The 20,711-nt window shown below is 39.2% G+C and overlaps 1 protein-coding gene across 2 annotated transcripts in view; it reads right to left on the bottom strand.

Moving 5' to 3' along the window:
- tgfb1a (transforming growth factor, beta 1a) overlaps positions 1–14,037 on the bottom strand; it is a 28,237-nt gene extending 14,200 nt beyond the window's left edge. The window contains exons 1-3 of one of the 2 annotated variants that reach the window (XM_039654835.2): positions 12,652–14,037; positions 12,196–12,554; positions 5,419–5,682 (exon numbers count right to left, since the gene is read on the bottom strand). In XM_039654835.2, coding sequence (XP_039510769.1) covers positions 5,419–5,682; positions 12,196–12,520 — 589 coding nt within the window. In that variant the 5' untranslated portion in view covers positions 12,521–12,554; positions 12,652–14,037. Of the gene's footprint in view, positions 1–5,418; positions 5,683–12,195 lie in introns of both variants that reach the window. The other variant, XM_039654834.2, reaches the window with a different exon arrangement.
- Positions 14,038–20,711: the final 6,674 nt, after the last annotated feature.

Below are 20,711 nucleotides of genomic sequence, written 5' to 3' on the forward strand. Positions count from 1 at the left end.
CAATATGTAAAATGGCAATGCATTTTGTATTTAAATTTACATTTTACATTACCATTCTAGCAACATTTGGTGCAAAATGAAAATGAAATTACATCATTTACATTTGCCATTTCATACACTAGTTTTAATATGCATATTGAAATGCTTTATAAGTGGCAAAATTAAAATGAAAATGTATTAAATGTTTAGATATGTGTAACATGTTGAAGCAAAAACTGTGGCAAAATGATCATTCAAATGTTATTTTTCTTAATTGCATTTACACTCACAGTCAAGAACATAGACTGAAAAGGGGTGTCATCCATCTTTTTTAACAATCAGACAGAACTGAAGCCGCCAATGTCCCGATATGGCGCTGACATCTTGGAACTTGAGTCTGAGCACTTGCGTTTTCCCACAAAGTGGCCTCTGTCTGCTTCGTTCCTCTCCAATGATGTCTGCTGATAGCAGAACCTCGTTAATATAAGGTAAATACAACTACTAACCACATAGTCAACATTATTAAAAAAAGTCCGCTGGTGCTTCAGTGACTACCTCACACAGAGAACCTGTCAATCACAGCTGTCAATCATGATGTCACAGCACCGTTTTTATAGCATCACATAACTAACTAAAAACAAATTTATTTTAAAAACAAACACTTGAAATTACACCAACGTGATAGAAACTACAGTAAATGACAGAAACTATCTTTGGAAAAAGGATATATGAAGTGTAATTGAATTTTTTAGTTGGTCTCACATCCCGTTGAATAACATGGGTAGGTGGGGTTTATGACCTATACTAGGACCGGTCACCAGGGGGCGATCGAGACGCTTTGGCTTCACTTTTGAGGGCTTGTGCGGCACGCTTGGCCAAGACACTTGCAATTGCATTTTCATGAAATGCCCCACAATGGATGTAGCAAAATTCAATGTGCACATTGAAAATGCATTCCGAGTCAATCACACCCCCTCCTGGCCTCTCAATCACTGCATCAAGGCGGGGCTCGGCAACAGCAGGTAAACATAGCATGTTATGGCTATGTTACGTGTTTTGAGCTGTTGAAAAAATTGCTGCGGCAGAGATAATATGAGTGTTAAATCATTTAGCAGATAAAATGGAGCGTGAACAGAGAAAATGCAGTATTTCCGAAGATTATTACGTGTATGTAGGTGATCGAACAGTACGTTGTTGGAACGTCTGGGAGAATTTTCTGCTTTATCAGGCGCCGACACCTGTTTGGCTGCTGACCTCTTAAAGGTGGTGGAAGAACAGTTGTATTCGGATAGGCCTAGGGGAGTGGGGAGACCACCCATGGAGATCCCTGGTGATGGCATAGAGGGGTATCTTATGTATGGGTTAAAAGTTAAAGATATCGCTGCCTTGTTTGGAGTTGGACGGTACATCGCCGAATGCAGCAATGTGGACTGAAGTAAACAACAACTTAAATATATTTTAATATACGCGTAATAATCTTCGGAAATACCACCTTTTCTCTGTTCACGCTCCACTTTATCTGCTAAATGATTTAACTCTGAATTTTGCTACATCCATTGCGGTGCGTTTCATGAAAATGCAATCGCAAGTGTCTTGACTGTGAGTGTAAATGCAATTAAGAAAAATAACATTTGAATGATCATTTCACCACAGTTTTTGCTTGAACATGTTAGACATATCTAATCATTTCTGTAATGCATTTTCATTTTAATTTTGCCACTTATAAAGCGTTTTCATTGCATATTAAAACTAGTGTATGAAATGGCATTGTAAATGAAGTAATTTCATTTTCATTTTGCACCAAACATTGCTAGAAAGGTAATGTAAAATGTAAATATAAATACAAAATGGAATGCCATTTTACAAATTGCATTGTCATTTTGCATATTATATTTCAAATTGAATATCTCTACACAAATACTTCCATACATGTCTTTCCAGAACTGCTCGTTGATTTCATCCACCTTTCCTCCCCTCGATGGAGCAGCTGCCCGTGGGTACACTGGGCTCCCCCCGGTTCAATGCCCTGCTGCGATGCAACTGTGTCTTTAGAGTGCTTCTTCTTGCGGCGAGCCTAAGCAGGTCATTCTGGTCACGACTCACATCGTATTGGCCCACCTGGACCTGGTTCTCTGAACTCATTCTCCTCGCGACAGCACCTCCTTGGCCCATTACTCTGAGGAAGGACCTCCTTTCTCAGGGATGGGTCAACCTGTGGCACACCCTCATCCCGATCTTTGGAACCTCCACGTGTGGCTCCTGGACGGAATGAGGCAGGTTTGAGTACCCTACCACCTGTGGTGGTGGCTACCCTCACTTCTGCTACAGCGTCGTCCAGGAGACACGTCTACGCGTTGAAGTGGAAGCTCCTCGTCAACTGGTGTTCTTCTCACAGAGAAGACCCCCGGAGATGTTCGATCAGTGTCATGCTTTCCTTCCTTCAAGATAGGTTGGAGCGAAGACTGTCTCCCTCCACCCTCAAAGTCTATTTCACCACTATTGCCGCACACCACGACCTTATGGAAAGTAAGTAGGTAGCGAAGCACAACCTGATCGTCAGGTTCCTGAGAGGAGCGAGGAGGACTGAATCCTCCTTGCCCTCCTGGGACCTCTCAGTTAGGGTTGTAACGGTATGAGATTTTCACGGTATGATAATCGTCTCAGCATGACAGAAATAATATGGCCTTAAGTAATAAAAGTTATGAATAACCTTTATCTTCATGGAGGGATGGTGTTTCTGAATATGGGAGAACATGTTCGACGTGCTTCCTCTTTTTGCAGCCACTCTTCGTCCACATATCTTGCAAACTGGACATCCATCTTCAAGGACAACACCACGATCATTTTTCAGATATACAAAATATTCCCATACTGCAGATTTTATTTATTTTTGGGCGGGAGATTCGCAGCCTCTGTCTCGGACATTTTCAGCGCTGTACAGGTATGGAGTCTAAGTCAAGCTGAAAGAAGTTGCACGCTGCAGTGCAGGTGAATTCTGGTTTAAATTTTTTTTTTAAACCGCGGATAAGCCAATGTGCACGATATGATAATCGTACATGTCAATGTTGCGATAAACCGCCATACCGGTATACCGTTACAACCCTACTCTCAGTGGTCTTAACTGCCCTGCAGAGTGCGCCCTTTGAGCCTTTGCAATCAGCTGAGCTTAACTTCCTGTCAATGAAGACAGCGCTTCAGATTGCATTGGCCTCCATCAAGAGGGTAGGGGACCTGCACCCAGCCCCTGGAGGAGGCAGACCCATCCTTGGCACTGCGCTGTCCAGTATGTGCTCTCTGTATCTATGTAGACAGAACACAGTGTTTCAGGACCTCAGACTCTTTGTCTGTTATGGTGGGAAGCTGAAGGAAAAGGCTCTCTCCAAGCAAAGGTTGTCCCAGTGGATAGTGGACGCCATTGCTTTGGCATACCTGCAGCAAGGTCGACCGTGCCCCCTTGGTGTGGCTGCCCACTCCACCCGGAGTGTGGCGTCCTCTTTGGCTCTAGCGCATGGTGCCTCGCTAACAGACATCTGCAGAGCTGCAGGCTAGGCGACACCTTACACATTCCAGGGCTCCAGACTACGACCAAATAGTCGCATTTTGCGACCAAAACTTGAGAGTGTGCGACTGAATTTTACATCCAGTCGCACATGTGCGACCGGTAAATTTGCCACACGTTATACGCATGGTAAGCGTGGAAGGGGCGCGTCAATGAATCTGTGACAAGAATAGCGCGAATAAACGTCTGTGGGAAGGAGACGAAGACAAATATCACAACCTGCAATGTGCGTCTGAGCAATAAGCGATCTATCGACACGTTACCTAGTAGCAGCGAATACAAACAAAAAGAAATTTTGGAACTCATATAGTTTATGCTTCACGGACCGTTGGCATTTTTATTAGGTTGGACCAATAATATACAGAGCACCGCATAGTGGAGCCCCCCGAACCACTGACAGTAATAAAGCCCCGAACTTGCCAGTCGCGGGCCGATCTCGATCACGCCACACTGTTACTAGCAGATCCAGTGAATAAATCCATTGAATTCACCTCAGAATTAATAAAATCATCGCTACGAGATCCAGTGAGAAACATTCCGATTCAGAGTTCTGTTATAAACCACAGACATCAGATCAAACAGCGCTGACGTGGAAACTAGGAGAAACACTTACAGAAGGCTTTCAGTCCACAAATCAGCAACATTCACCATGGATTTTTAGGCTAATGTAGTAAGTTAACTCTAACCATAAATATGATGTGACAGAAATACGGTAGTCAAATGCTTACAACGTAGCCTACACATCTTTGTCCTGCTCTTCAAAACTATTATATCATATATAAATGTTTTATTTTTTGTATTTTTTCGTGATGATCAACAAATTTTTTTGTTCATCCTTCAAAGATTGTCCTAAAACGAAACATTTTAAGATGTTGGAAAACTCTTATTTAAACATTAAAATTATTTTTTTTAAAAATTTATTAAAAATTGAAAAAAAAAACATGTGAACAGTAGGATATTTCGGAGATTTCGGAAGTTTTACCTTTCACTAAACATATTTAGATATACGATTTCGATATATCTAAATATGTTTAGTGAAAGCTAAAAACTTCCGAAATCTCCGTGTAAACAATGCGTGACGTAGATGCGCGAGAGATCACTTCCGGCGTAACGTCTGGCGACGGTTCAGTTCGGTTCAGTTGGACATCTGATTCAGATCAGTTCGACGGCTGTTAACAAAAGGTAAAAACTATATAAATACTGTTCGTTTTCTCACACAAACTGCCCGTTTCGTGTCTTAGGCCATCAATGTGCATTTACATTCACGAGTCATTAAATCATGTTTAATTTTGACTTCTCTGTGCATGCTCTTTGAGGTGGACCCCCTAAAACTGCATTATAGGACTGATAGACAACAAAGGTTTGAGCAAAAATGTCAAAACTGAAAATGCTGTGGAAACAAAGACACCTACATCTTGGATGCCCTTGAGGTAAGCTAAAACATTTCAAAAATTAATTTCAAAGTGAATTATCCCTTTAAAAAAAATTCAAGTCAGTTACAGAAAAACTTGGTTGGTCTAATTTGGTGACAAAAATTAAGACTGATTGCCCTATGACTAACTGCTAGTTGGTCATAAAAGTTCTAAAGACACAGTCGTGACATAATGACGATGCAACTGGCCCCAGAGGACAAGTTCCACAACTGTAGCAATAAGCACTGTCTATTTTTCTTCTAATCTCAGCATTAATAACAGCATCCTGCATTGTTGTCTCACTGAGGTTTTGAGTTATCATACTATGATAGACAGTCAAGAAAAGACTGTTTTAAAAAATTTTTGTGAGCACAAGAGCACAACTTAAGGATGGTCATTTTAAATATAGTCATCAACTGCCATTGGGAAACTGCAACTAATGTTAGCTGAATGCAGCCATGACCTTACCTGAACTCTGCAGCCATTCTGTCATCGTCTGTTTCACGTCAAACGAGAGCCAGCGATTGGACAAATCCTTGGAGACAAAGCGTGTGCCCAGATATCGAGCCTGATCACCTACTCTATGATACAGTTCCAGCCTCTGCTCTTGGTCCATGGTGGGATTCTTAATCCGAAGCCGTAACTCCGCTTGAGACAGCAGCCGGAAGTCTGGAATACTCTGTCTCATCTCTGATATGTTAAAAAACATCTGATGCTTTGTGCCATTCTGAGCTAGAGAGAAATAATAAGAAAAGTTCATGGTTATTTTATAGCTCAGACAACAGGCCACTCTTTTGTCAGAAATCACCAAAGCACTGAAAATAAAACTTTATATCCGTAACTTTAGGTGGTACAGTACTGATCCTTTCTTGAGTAACAACTTTTTTAACAAAACCCGTGTTTTGTATTTTTGTTCATAAGACACAAACAATTTCAGGCATGAGGGGGAGCATTCCGTTCAAAACTAAAATGAATCCACAGCATCTTCAGCAGCTCTGATGTCGAGAGTACATGAAGACTGCTATGTTCACTCTTAAGCCCGGAACACACCAAGCCGACACTGACTGTGTTGTCACCTCTCATCCGCTATCATCAGGGTAAAAAGCTGCACTTGAACACACCGAGAGAACTGCAGCCGACTGTCAGCTAGAATGTGCGTTCTGTGCCTGCGTGTAATGAGCCAACTGTCTATTTCTGCAGATATTTTAGACTATATTTGTCATTTAAAAGGGAAAACCGACGCTGACGGCTGCAGATAGACACACTGTAAATAAATACTTATTAAAGCTGCAAAAGTTATTCAGTCAAGAGCAGTGATTTTCTCTTTGTATTTTGTTCTTTGATTAATATTAATGGATCTGGTATGTTAGGCTGCTGTTAATTCAAAAGACCTTACGCACACAATGCGTATCATATCCGATTCTCTCTCAACTGTTTACGTTCATTTAAGGTTTTTTAACTCATTTAAGACTGGCTATTATTTTGTATGTTTTTGTCTGTTCAAGATGCTAGATGCTAAAGAGATCTCAAATTGGTACTGCCACGCTGTCTGTGAAGCTGCTTACTGTGCGTGCGTTTTGGGTATGTGCACGGAGAACCGCTTCACAGACAGCGTGGCAGTAATTGAGTTTTCTTTTTTGTCTTATCGCTCTTGAATGGTTAAAAAGGCCTTAGCCGGAAGTACTACTACGAACGGTTATTTGAAATAACCGATCGTTTTGCATGAAAAGACCCTTATTCATCGTCTGGTGTCGTTTAAAGACATTTGAAGCTGCATCTGAAACTGTTATTAACTGTCGTTTGGACCTTGGACCGTCTGGTTCCCATTGAAGTCCATTATATGGAGAAAAATCCTGGAATGTTTTCATCAAAAACCTTAATTTCTTTTCGACTGAAGAAAGAAAGACATGGACATCTTGGATGACATGGGGGTGAGTAAATTATCAGCAAAAGTTTTTTCAAAAGTGAACTAATCCTTTAAAGGGTTAGTTCACCCAAAAATGAAAATTAAGTCATTAATTACTCACCCCCATGCTGTACCAACCCCGTAAGACCTTCGTTCATCTTCGGAACACAAATGAAGATATTTTTGATTAAATTTCAGAGCTGGATCACCCCTCCATAGGCTTCCTAAGGGACTAGCACTTGACGGCCCATAAAGTCATTAAAGAAAATGTTTAAATATTCCATGTGCCTACAGCGGCTCAATTATAAGTTTATCAAGCGACGAGAATACTTTTTGTGCGAAAAAAAAACATAAATAAGGACTTTATTCGACTATTCCATTACTTCCTTATGGGCCTTGAGACGAGAATTGAAGAGATTTCCAGAACGCATGTGCGAGAATTGAAAGGAGGACGTCTTCTTCGACTACTTCTTGTTACCGGCTGCTCACCGCTTAGGAGTCTTCTTGTTACCGGCTGCTCACCGCTTAGGAGTATTAACGCCCTCTACCGTATAAGATGATGATCCATTTATAAGGCACTCCGGATTGTAAGGCGCACAGCACTGTCGTATTTGAGAAGAAAAGGCTTTTAAGTGCGCCTTATAGTGCGGAAAATACGCTAATTGAAAGGCGTATGTACAGCGCACGTCTTCCTCTGCTTGTAAACAGAAAGTTTTGCGCTTCCAGCTATAACAGCACGTCATCTTATACGGTAGGGGGCGGTAATATTAGCGGTGAGCAGCCGGTAACAAGTAGTCGTCGAAGAAGAACGTCCTCCTCTCAGTTCTCGCGCATGCGTTCTGGAAATCTCTTCAATTCTCGTCTCAAGGCCCATAAGGAAGTAATGGAATAGTCGAATAAAGTCGTTATTTATGGGTTTTTTTCACACAAAAAGTATTCACCTGTATAAGCTTTCATATGATCTTTAGATCTGTCTCTAAAGCAATGGGAAATAAAATTAATTATTTATAATAAGCTTGATTTACACTTTAAGGCATGTTCTATTGGTGATCCACTGTTGAGGGATATCATGTGTCCATGACTAAATGAACTGCTCTTTGTTGATGGTGTATAAGATGAGGGTGGAGTGGGATTTGTGTGTGTGTGTGAGTGTGCTTACATAGGCTGGTGCTCAGGTAAGCTCAGGACAGCTGTCCTAACAGGCACTGAGACAGACCTATCATTAGTAGTGGGTGCAACCAGATTCCAGCAGACTTAAAAATCTGCCTTTCCAACATATGTTTAACCCTTCCTGTCCTCTTACTGTAGCCTTCCATAGAATCACAACTCTCTCTTTCCCCAACTATCCTGTTCCAATCACATTAAGCCATAGCACTTTCCTGGCAGATGAGCTGTGCAGTCAGCATAATTTTTGACAAGTGATAACATGAGATGAAAAGCGGCACATTTACAATAAAACAGACTTATTATTATTAAAAATGGAACATTAGGTATGCCTGGAGGACATGGCTGTAAATTGAGAGCTCTCTATTTGACAGCATAATTTATTAAATTACACACTTGTATGGTCAGGGCAAAATCTTTTTTTTACCTTCAACAAAAAGATATCAAGTGTTGCAAGCCATAATGAAAAGTATAGTTCCTAGATAAAACTACAGTTTCTATGAAACTATAAGTTTCAAAAGTACTTTTTTATTCTTTTTTAGCTGTGGACTGTACACATTTAAGACATACGCAAGTTTGGTTAAAGTGAAAAACACTATACATAAGATGTTTTTCTATGCATGTTCAAAAGGTCAAAATCATTTCACAAATTTCATAAATTATTATTGTTTTTTTAAAGCAAGCCCACTTTTCTGCTATCAGAACAACCTCTAACCGTAAATAAAATACAATTTCCACACAACTCACCTCACACTGTTTACACAACAGATGTGAATTATACCTCAAATTATGAAGTGTTGCTTGTAACCACCCAACAACAAGGAAGAACACCCTAGCAACCACATAGCAATGGTTATAAAACGCTTATCAAAATCTTAGCAACTGCAGTGCCTAGAAGTGTGGCAGTGACTTTTCTTTGGTTCAAGCACAGTTTTCTTAAAGGAGTAGTTCACTTTTTTTTTTTTTTTTTTTGCTGATAATTTACTCGCCCCCATGTCATCCAAGACGTCCACGTCTTTCTTTCTTCAGTCGAAAAGAAATTAATAAAACATTTTCTCCATATAATGGACTTCATTGGGAACCAAACGGTTCAAGGTCCAAATGAGAGTTTCAGTGCAGCTTCAAAGGGCTTTAAACGACACCAGACGATGAATAATGGACTTATCTAGGACCCTTCGAGTCATGACTTGAAAAAAAGATTTGTTCATTTTGATGAACGAGTTTGAACAGGAGAGTCACGAACTCTCTTCACAGAACAGAGCAAGGCGAGCATTTGTGCTTATAAAACGTAAACTTTTTTATTTATTTTTTTAAATGACCGATCATTTCGCTAGAAATTTCGTTTAAAGCCCTTTGAAGCTGCACTGAAACTCATTTGGACCTTGAACCGTTTGGTTCTCATTGAAGTCCATTATATGGAGAAAATCCTGGAATGTTTTCATCAAAAACCTTAATTTCTTTTTGACTGAAGAAAGAAAGACATGGACATCTTGGATGAAATGGGGGTGAGAAAATGATCAGCAAAAGTTGTTTTAAAAGTGAACAACTGCTCTAACAAGTGTAATGTTGCCTTGAGAAAGCAAGCAATTACTACAGTAGGGATGGTTATAAATACTGTGCGTGGGAGGCCTTCCAATTGCATCAACTTATTCCACCTTAAACAAATGCAAAAAGCTTTATGCAAATACAAAACATAAGAAAAACTTTTGTAACACAAAGGGAATTGCAAGAGCAGGAATTTAAAGTTGCTATATATTTCCTCGCTATATTAGTCACACCTCAGAAACAAGCAGCCCTTTTTCCTGTCGAATGGGACTGTCAGACAGATAAACGAGGGAAAGAAATGAGAGAAAATACAAAACAGAGAATTGAGAGAGAAAGCTCAAGTTACAGGAAAGCCCCAAACTCCAGAGGAACACACACAAAAAGAAAACAGAATTAGTGAGAAGGACAGCGAATCTGACTCATCTATACTTATCACCATTTTCTAACATGTATTTCTCTGTTTCTTTGTCCTTGGTTTTCATCCTTCAAACAAGCCTTTTTTTTAAAGCTTTATTCATGACGTCTGCATCAGATCACAGGTCTGATGTCTATGTCTGACGGGTTTTAAGTGGTTAAAGAGGAACAGCGGGTGCAGATGGTGGGGGAGGAAAGCGTGAGTGGTAAGCATCAAACGCCAGATTATTTGATGTGGCATTGAATTAACAACAGGTCTAAGACATAAAATGAAGGGGAAAAAAAGTGAACAAACAGCTGTCAGGGAGTTCAAACAACCTAATTGTTCAGAACAGACCGAAGTATCCTCAAAATATTCAACCCCCAAGCAAAGAACTTCTTGTTAAACCTTTGAGTTAACAATATAATGCATGAAGCCAACAGCAATAACAACTAGGCTATAAAAATACCACAGAACGTGATGTTACCAAGTGCAACATGTTCCTGGACCAACATCTGTGTTGATCCTGGAACAACATTCCAATCAACCAATCAGATTTGAGGGACACATTGATAGTTTGTCAAGTTCAGGCTTACAACCAGGGTTAGATGCTTCTACATCAGTGTTGTCATTTCCCTCTGATTGTAGGGATAACTTATGGGTTATCCCAATCAGAGGACAACACTGATGTAGAAACATCTAACCCTGGTTGTTAGGTTTAGGGCTAGGGAAAGGGTTAGGTCTACATTTTCGGCCTGGAATGTTGTTCCAGGATCAACAAAATACGTTGAATCAGGAACGCATCTAACTATGCAAAATCAGGACATACCACACATATTGCTCAGATGCGCAACAGAGGAAAAATGGGAAAGGCATGTGATATAAAACTTTGTCATGTTTTAAAGAAGATTGGCTTGATTAAGTGGAAATAACTGACTCAGGCTCATAACAACCCTCTGAGAGATTTACAATTACACTTCCACACTGGTTTAGATGATTATAAAGGAGAGCTCACATATTCCCTTTTCTTGGAAATATTTAGCTATTAGGTCTATGCTTCCGTTTGTTTTTAAATTATAATAATATAATTTTAAAACAAAATGAAGCATTTAAACTGATATATAAATAAAATTATATTTTATTTGGCCTGTATTTTATTATATTATTAGCCTTATACAGAATTGATCTCACAAGGGGATTGTTTAGGGCTCCTTGCCATTAAAAAGTTTTAAAACCCTGATAAAGAAAATATTGGAAATTCATAAGAAAAAAACAATCATTTAATTTTGATGGTTTAATGCTGAAAGTAGCCTATAATTGACTGTATAAAAGACTTAATTGTTGTCCCAAACCATGTCAGTGTTACTACTTCATTTTTTTTTTTCCAAACTATATTATATTAAAGAATTGAACTGTCCTGCAGGAGATTTTGTAAATATTTTTTTAATAGAATTTCTTAAAGACTGGTACTCAAAATTCTCTGGGAACCTAAAAATGTGCTTCATTTAGTGACTTCTTAATTAACTTAACTCAGTGGATTTAATACCACTAAGTTACATCAAGGGTCAAATAACATAGAAATGCCACATTAAAGTTAAATGTTACAACTGTGTGTGTGTGTGTGTGTGTGTGTTTACATACGTGTACAGGTCTGGTATAAAGAATGTTTTTCTCAGGTGGCGAAAAAATGAGAAAAGGTTCCCTCAGTAAAAAAAAAAAACAATTAGGGGGGAAAATTAATTATTGAATATTTAAGGGATAAAACTGTGTATCACTATGAAGGAATTTATTTTTGTATTGACAGCACATCATCCCACTCAATTAAATGGCTACTGTCCATTTAAGTAAATAAATAGACATTTTATCTATAGTCCCAATATAAACACTTATTATAGGTGAACCGTAGTGATTCAGAATAAGACAAAAACATGGATTCATGATTTACCCGCTTATTTTATACATTTTGAACACAAAAAAAGTTACGCAATGCAGCCTTAACTTATTTTAGTATGTGAAAAGAAACTGAGCATAGATTGAAACACGAGACTACTAAAAATCGGTCGCAAGGGAAATTATACAGTTGTGGACTGTCAATAGGCAGTAATTATACTGTTATACTGTGATTATTATGCTCACAAAAAATATTTCACCATACAACACTGCCATGAATGAATAGGACATGATGTTAGTTTATATCTCTAAAGAAGTCAGAAAGAGGACACCTCCAAGTTCTTACCTTGCCTGATGACGAATTTGTGCACCTCTTTGCCAAAGTAGTCCTCATCTTCAGCCTGCAGAGGGACAGTGTTCAGCTTCATTTCTTCACTCAGTTCAACAGTGCTGTTGTACAAAGAAAGCAAGGAATCTGGGATCTTCTGTCCATCGTCGTCTATCTCAGATTCTGGCTCTTTGGCCATGCGCAGTTTGCTGAGGATCTGACCACGGATAGCCTCAATGCGTTTTTTCTTCACCACCTCCAGGTCCAGAGTCTTGCAGGTGGACATACTGCCCGTTCCAGCCACCATGCACAAGGCCGTCAGTACCAAGCAAACGAATCTCATGGTGCCAAATCTGTGCCCACACTGTCTATTGGAACTGTTTTAAGTAAGGAGAGAGGCTCACCAAGAATCTGTATTTAAGCCTTTGGATCAAATAGACACAGTAGTGTAGCAGGTTATCAAGGTGATGCTACCTGAGGATGATGATTCTGGAAAGCACCTTGAATAATAGCCAACAGAACAGCTGATGTCTGTCTAATATGGGAAATTCCTGCCTGTTTCAGAGCTCCATCCAGACAGCACTGAGCAGTTTAGCTAACTGGAGCAACCACTCTCCCACATAAACAAACTCAGAGACACACAAAGACCATGCAATTAGTAGGCTACACAATGAATATATGTAAGCATGAATCTGTATAAACAAAGCAAAAACATATACACACATAAACAGAAATGTTGTTCCTTTCAGCACAACTTTATCACAGACTCACTGCTAGCAGTAAGTCAACACAGAAATGCTTGTTCAAATCCATGTGTCTGGACTGACTATTTTTCTCTCGTCTAGTTTCGCACTGTGAAAACATGTAGAGGTCCAGATATAATGGCTCGTCTGTAACCTTGTTTTCTCACTAACTTTCCTCTTTACCCCTCCAAGCCTCTCTGGTCTTGATGCTTTAGCCTACTTGATGTTTTGTCATCTCACACAAAAACCTCTAAATAAGTCTTGCTTAACTATTTCACTAAACCAGACAACCTCATCTTGTTGCATCCTGCATTCGTAACAAGACAAATGGCTGTGTCCACTTAAGAAATCTTAGATTAAGTTTCCAGAAGCATCCAGATAATCAGAAAACAGAAATACTTAATTTAACATGCAGACATCATGTTAGGAAAAGAAGCTCTGGCAATGCTGTAAACCATTCAAAACAAAACATAGCAAAGAAGTTTAAGCAAGTGTCATAACTCAATGTTCACAATCCATCAGTAAAAACAAGTAACAGTGTTTTTTAGATGTTTAACATGTCTCTTTAAAGACTACAACCACGTTTTCTCTCCAAACAAGACTTTCTCACTACAAAGGCAAGTGGAAAGATTCATTTACACTGCTCTCATACACATCTCGTTTCACTGAGAGGAAATGAAAGGAAAACAGATCCTCTTGGAAAATACCCTGACGTTCTGGCCCTGGTGATGTCAGGAAAATCAAACTAACCACGTCCAACCCACAAGCTTCGAGTGACAGATGGAGTAAACAAAAAGAGTGAAACGAATGAACCGTCTGTGAGTGCCCAGGCAGTAAAAGCACGTGAACCGCAGCAGTAACAGCAGTAGATGTAGTGCAAATGCTTCTTCTCTTCTGTTTGTCCTCTTTAATTTGTTTTTGGCTTCAGTAAAAAAGTCCTTCAGACACTCCTTCAGCTCCCTCGTGTAACACACTCCCTCTCTTCGCTTGTCAGAGCTTGCTGGTGACAAAATTAATTGTGAGAGCTTCACGTTCCAATAACTTCTCTCTCCCACTCATGCTCACTCACTCTGTTTTCGGGTTTTTGTTGCTTCACTATAAAGCCGAGAACTCTCCGCCCAGGAAATGAGGCTAACAGACTCTCTGAAATCTGCTCCTCACACAGCACTTCTCTTATACTGGCCAGGAAACCCTTTGCAGGTTTTTGGGGGGGGGGACACATACACAAAAATACACAGTGAAAGGACAGACAGACTAAATAACATGGGCATGACACTAGCGTCTGGGCAAACTAACCACACACCTTGTTAACTGAGTGCCAAGGTAAGATGATGACAGGCACTCTGGAATGCTCTCTATTATACAAACACACTCCCAAACTGAACCCCGGCGAGCTGCACAACAGAACACTGTTATGAAGGCCACATTTATGTAATGCGGTGAGCTGATGTTCACTTTTTAGTTTATTTTCTTGCCTTTGATTGTCATTAAATAGATGTGAAGCTGAAATATTAGACACATGTGATCCAAATCCACATTTGGCTGGCTTGAGCATTAGACATTTCTTAGGAGCATCACAACCTTTTCTTTAATAACAATGCCCTCTTTGTACTGGAAGAGCTGAAGCTTGCACCTTAAGAGAATCGTTCATTTTAATTATTCAACCTGCACAACACACCATATCAACTCAGACACCAGTTATTTGCATGTTCTCAGATAATCTCACTGCTTGATTAAAGTGAATCTACAGTATACTTTACTGGAAAAGAATTCCATCATGCATTTCCACAAAGCATCCATAACATTAGTAAAACTTTAGCAAGGTTTTCATTTGGATTTTATTTGGTTTGTTTTAAATGTCAGAAAATGAAACAGATTCACATATTGTGTTTTCTGAGTTTTGGTAAGCTATAGAGACATAGGCATAAAGAGACTATTTTCTCATTAAATAAAGCAGTTTTAATTTGTTTTGACAGCATCTATTTTCACGTGCGTCTGGCACCCCCATGTGGATCTGAAGAGCAGTTCAATCATCTGCTGATTTCAAGTCTTACAGTTTTTTACAATCATTTTGCTACCCTTTTCAGAACCTTGATGTCATTTTTCAAAACTCTAGACACAAAACTCAAAACAGTTATCACTTGTAACACAGGCTGTCTAATGTTCAAAACATTGCATTGAACATTTACAATCTTGCACTTGCACAATCATTGGTTTAAAAAACAAATTTACTGTGAAATACCATTAAAACATAATTATAGATCACCCACACACAAGTAACCGATAGTTTCACTGTGTTAAATATCATGAAATATTGTAGAACAAAATAGGTGATCCAGGTTTCATTATGGTTCTACATGTACAGTAAACACATCTCTGTAAAGCAGTACTGCAGTAGTAGAGAGAATACACACATAGTGGAATCATTGAACAAAGTGTGTGATACATTGATGCAAAACACTACAGTACAATCACAAAATAGGTTTATTTGAATCAAAACGATTGGAATAAAATTTTAGGATACATCCATGGATATTGCAGTCTAATTGGTTCATGCTCCACGCTAATCGGTGACAATGAATCTCGTTATCTAGAAACTTTCATGATTTACTATAAACATGGAAGATTGTGTGTCCAAACAACTACATTAAGAGTACTGGAACAGTTACTTCTCATTTTGAGCAGTTGTATCAATTGATAGTTAGATCATTGTAGGGTAATGAATAGACACTCATTTGAAATGTACTGTGTGAATTGACTTTTGAAATAGTTGTACTTTGATGTTAAGTTGTGTCATATTGAACAGGTGATTTTTGTTGAATGAACAAATGGTCTAAGTTTTATGTGTATTGTATCCAAGCAATTGAGAAAAGGGTTAGAGTTTTTAAAAATGTGCATTTTGATCATTGGTTTTGAGTTTTGTGTCTAGAGTTGTGAAAAATGACATCAAGGTTCTGAAAATAGTAACAAAGTGATTGTAAAAAACTGTAACAGTAAATTCATGCAATTCCCAAAGCCTATTCCTGCTATTTATACTGGCCTGCCACCAAATAAAAAAATATGAATAATAATGAACACTTACCGTGTCTTCCACAGGTCAGATGAACAGATAGGCACAAAACATCTTTGAATGCACCTGAGTTTACTTGTCAGGAAGTCACACTAGTATTACCTTACTAGTATGCATCTCAGCATGTTGGAATGGGATGTTTTAACCACAGAAACCATATCTATGTGATGTTACATGAGGTTACTGTAGGACAAGGTCTAACTCTGTCCAACACCATTTGTGTTTGTGGGTACAGCCAACACTGACCTGTGATCTTTCTCACAAATGGAAGCCAAGGAAACCAGGCTCCAAAACAGCGAACCGGCACCAGCATGCACTTTTGATCCCACAAGCTTAAACTGGACTGTGAATCAGAACATAGACCTGTGTGATTATTTCCATTTTGCTCATGAATGTGTCAAAGTAGCTACAGTCCTTCTGATCATTTCTACGCCTAGAATTTTTCTTTAAAAAAGGAAAAAGGACCTGCTTTAACCAACGTATCATTAAATTTGTTAATGGTGTATTTCTTTTCATTTGTTTCTGTTGGAATTAGAGAGCCCTCTATTTGAAACTGTTGGAGGATCAGCCCTTTTCCACTGTAATACAATTAAACGGCACACCAAAAGTGAAGTAAAGGCAATCAATAACTAGGAGACATAAATCTTATTTTAAGTCTTTTCTAAATTCTATCCCATCAGACCTAGTGCCAAAAATAGCTGTACAGAGGTCATGATTAGGACCTCTTAAAGAAGTAGTTCGCTTTTAAAAAAACTTTTGCTGATAATTTACTCACCACATGTCATCCAAGATGCCCATGTCATTCTTTCTTCAGTCGAAAAGAAATTAAGGTTTTTGATGCAAACGTTCCAGCATTTTTCTCCATATAATGCACTTCAAAGGGAACCAAACGGTTCAAGGTCCAAAAAGTCACTTTCAGTGCAAACTGTTCGCTTTAACCGATTCTAGACGATGAATAAGGGTCTTATCAAGCGAAACGATCGCTCATTTAAAAAAAAATAACAAAGTTTAAGTTTTATATTTTAAGCTCAAATGGTCGCCTTGCTCTGTACAGCGAGGCACGTTCGTGACTCTCCTGTTCGAACGCATTCATCAAATTGAACAAATCTTTTTCTGAGTCAATTTGTTTGTTTCTTTGATTGAATGAACCAAACGCCTCGGAAAAAAAAAATCGTTCATTTTGAGGAGAGACAGGAATGTTTTCGTCAAAAACCTTAATTTCTTTTCGACTGAAGAAAGAATGACATGGACATCTTGGATGACATGGGGGTGAGTAATATATCAGCAAAATTTTTTTTTCAAAAGTGAACTGATACTTTTAGGACTCTGAGATCTCTCTCCAGAATTCCTGTTGTGGCGCGTGAATCCAAACACCTAACGTTTCAATGCGTGAAGAAGGGGTAGCCCTGGAAAGAGTTAAATCAGGAAAGCTTCTGTTTTGCAAAAATCTGAAAAAAATGTGATCCAGGCAAAGAAAATTAATATTCAAGCTCTTCAAAAGAGCAAAAGTTGTTATTAAAAAATAAATCTTTCAAGAGCCTGATTCCATTCTCTTCCCAAACACATACAGAATCCACAGGGAAATAAAGGCAAGTACTTTCAAATGTAATTACAATGCTGGAACTTGTATGTACATTATAAAGTATATATTGTATCAAATGTTAAAGTGCATAAAGTCCCTAGTAGTTAAAGGCCATCTAATATAAATAGTAACCATAAAGACAATTTTAATAGGTACAATATGCAAGATTATTTTCGCCACCAGGGGTCGCTAACCTCTTATATTGATAATACTCGTATATTGATGACGTATATTCTGCATTAAGCGGAATTATGGCTCTTGTCGTCAAGCTGATGGATCTTTTATGAATGAGTGAATACATTGATGTTTTTAACATGACTGTGGTGTGAAGCAGGGCGTGATTGCTAGACGTAGCATACCAGCGACACACGCAATGCGAGTCCCACGGATATAAAGGACATTTAATTCTACAGAACTACACGCTGAATTACTACGTCGCCACAAGATGGCAGCCTACACAGAACTCTCGTCGGATTCGTCTATAGAATAACATAACTAACTTACAGATCATATTCCAACTTTTCATCATGTTGAACTGTGGTGATTAGGTGTGTTTCCTATGTCTATCCGCTAGATGGCAGTAAAACCAAACATACAGTTAACAGATACCCTTTGGTAAATAGAAGAAGAAACTCTAGGAAGTGGCACAAAGAGCTAATCACATGTTCGTGGAATATTCTAAAGAATAAAGAGGCTACACGCCAGTTCCAACATTTATTTGTTTGGAGTGTTTAATCAATAAACACCACATGGTACCAGGAGTGAACTGTCCTGTGATACAACAGAGATGGATTCTATCAAACCACCGGAATCTCTGAAACTCACCGGGAGTGTTGATAGCAGCTGGCGGACTTTCAAGCAGCAATTCGCGCTATACATCCAAGCTGTTGGTCTCGCTGATGAGTCGGATTCACGGAAAATAGCGTTGCTCTTGACAGTTGCTGGACCTCAGGCGATTGAAGTATACAATACTTTTACGTTTGCGGTCTCTGCAGACAGAGAAAAATATGACGAGGTCATAAAGAAGTTTGACGAGCACTGCTCACCCAAAAAAAATGAAACCTATGAAAGGTATGTGTTTCGCACACGCATTCAATCTCGGGGAGAAAATTTTGACTCCTTCTTGACTGATTTAAAGCTAAAGGCAAAAACATGCAACTTCGGAGTCTTGGCTGAATCAATGATCAGAGATCAAATTGTTTTTGGCATTGATGACAAGAAAGTAAGAGAAAGACTACTCAGAGAGACGGAGCTGACATTTGAAGGTGCTGTTAAGATTTGTCATGCGAGTGAGATTGCTCTGTTGCATTCAAGAACTTTTATCGACAAAGGATCCACGGGTGCAGACTGTCCAGTAGTTGGCGCTGTTACTCATAAAATGAAAAGGCAGAGTCAAAAAGCTGTACCAAAGACATGCACAGATTCATTCTGCTGTAAAAGATGTGGCTCAAAGCATCTACCTAAACAATGCCCAGCATATGGAAAGCAATGTGCAAAATGCAAAGGCATGAACCACTTCGCTAAGCAGTGCTTTTCAAAGAATAAAACAAAGCAATCGACATTTGTGCATGTTGTGGATGACACAGAATTGTCAGACACTTTCTTTGTGGGCATGATCAATGGTGACACAGAACGTGTTCAGGACAAACACGAAGAAAATGAAAAAAATGACTCTGATGTGAACTGTGTATCTGAAGATAAATGGATTGTGTCATTACAAGTCAATGGAACCATTGTGCCGCTTAAACTTGATACAGGAGCGAAGGCCAATCTCATAAGCATAAGTGACATAAAGGAAATGAAGATCAAGCCCCAGATAAAAAGAAACGCTGTGTCGCTCAAAACCTACAATGGACAGGACATAAAGACTCAAGGTGTGTGCAGGCTAAGAGTAAGTGTAAAGAACAAAACTCATCACCTGCTCTTTGTTGTAGTTCCAGATAATCTTCAGTCTCTCCTTGGTGACAAAGCCTGCGAGGAGTTAGGACTGGTTAAGAGAGTGTACTGCATCAATAGTCATGGTGTCACAGCAACACAGCAGGAAAGTACAAATAACATTGTTCGCAAATTTGATGATGTTTTCAAGGGACTGGGAGCTCTACCATTTATCTATAAAATTCAGCTCAAAGACAATGCTCACCCTGTTGTCCATGCTCCGAGAAGGATTTCCGCACCACTGAAAGAGAAACTAAAACAGGAGCTTGATAAGATGACAGCTCTAGGAGTCATTAAGAAAGTGGAGGAACCCACAGACTGGGTGAACTCGATGGTCTGTGTAAAAAAAAAAAATGGTGATCTGAGAGTATGCATGGATCCTCGAGACTTGAATGCAAGCATAAAAAGGGAGCACTACCAGATTCCAAAACGTGAGGAGATCACAAGTGAAATGACTGGTGCACAGTATTTCAGCAAGCTGGACGCTTCACAGGGATTCTGGCAATTGAAGCTCCATGAAGACAGTACCAAGTACTGCACGTTCAATACACCATTTGGACGGTATTCATTTCTTCGTCTTCCCTTTGGCATAATTTCAGCCTCAGAAATCTTCCATCGTGCCATGGAGCATATCATAGAAGGATTGGAGGGCGTCCGTGCATATGTTGATGACTTAGTGGTTTGGGGATCCACTTTGACACAATCAAAGACTTTTCCAGCTACTTCAAAGAGTACAGAAATATGGACTCAAGTTAAACAGAGCTAAATGTCTGTTTGGTGTCACTGAAATGACATTTCTAGGTGACAAGTTGTCTGGATGTGGTGTTGAACCTGACAAAAGCAAAATTCAGGCAATTCTGGACATGCCGAGTCCTGTGGACAAAAAAGGTGTGCTGAGGATAATGGGAATGGTAAATTTCATCGGCAAATTCATTCCAAACCTCTCTGCGAAAACTGCGACCCTCAGAGAGCTGTTGAATCATAAAAATGAGTTCAACTGGACAAGTAAGCATGAGCAAGAATGGAAAGTCCTCAAGTCAATATTGACAAGAGCACCAGTTCTCACCTACTTTGATTCCTCTAAGAGCATCAAAATCTCCACGGATGCGTCAAAAGATGGTCTAGGTGCAGTCTTGCTCCAAGCAGAAGGTGACGGCTGGAAACCGATTGCTTATGCCTCTAGGACGATGACACAATCTGAGTG

Source organism: Pimephales promelas, chromosome 16, assembly GCF_988280905.1.
Source record: "Pimephales promelas chromosome 16, fPimPro1.hap1.1, whole genome shotgun sequence".
NCBI classification, from domain to species: Eukaryota; Metazoa; Chordata; class Actinopteri; order Cypriniformes; family Leuciscidae; genus Pimephales; species Pimephales promelas.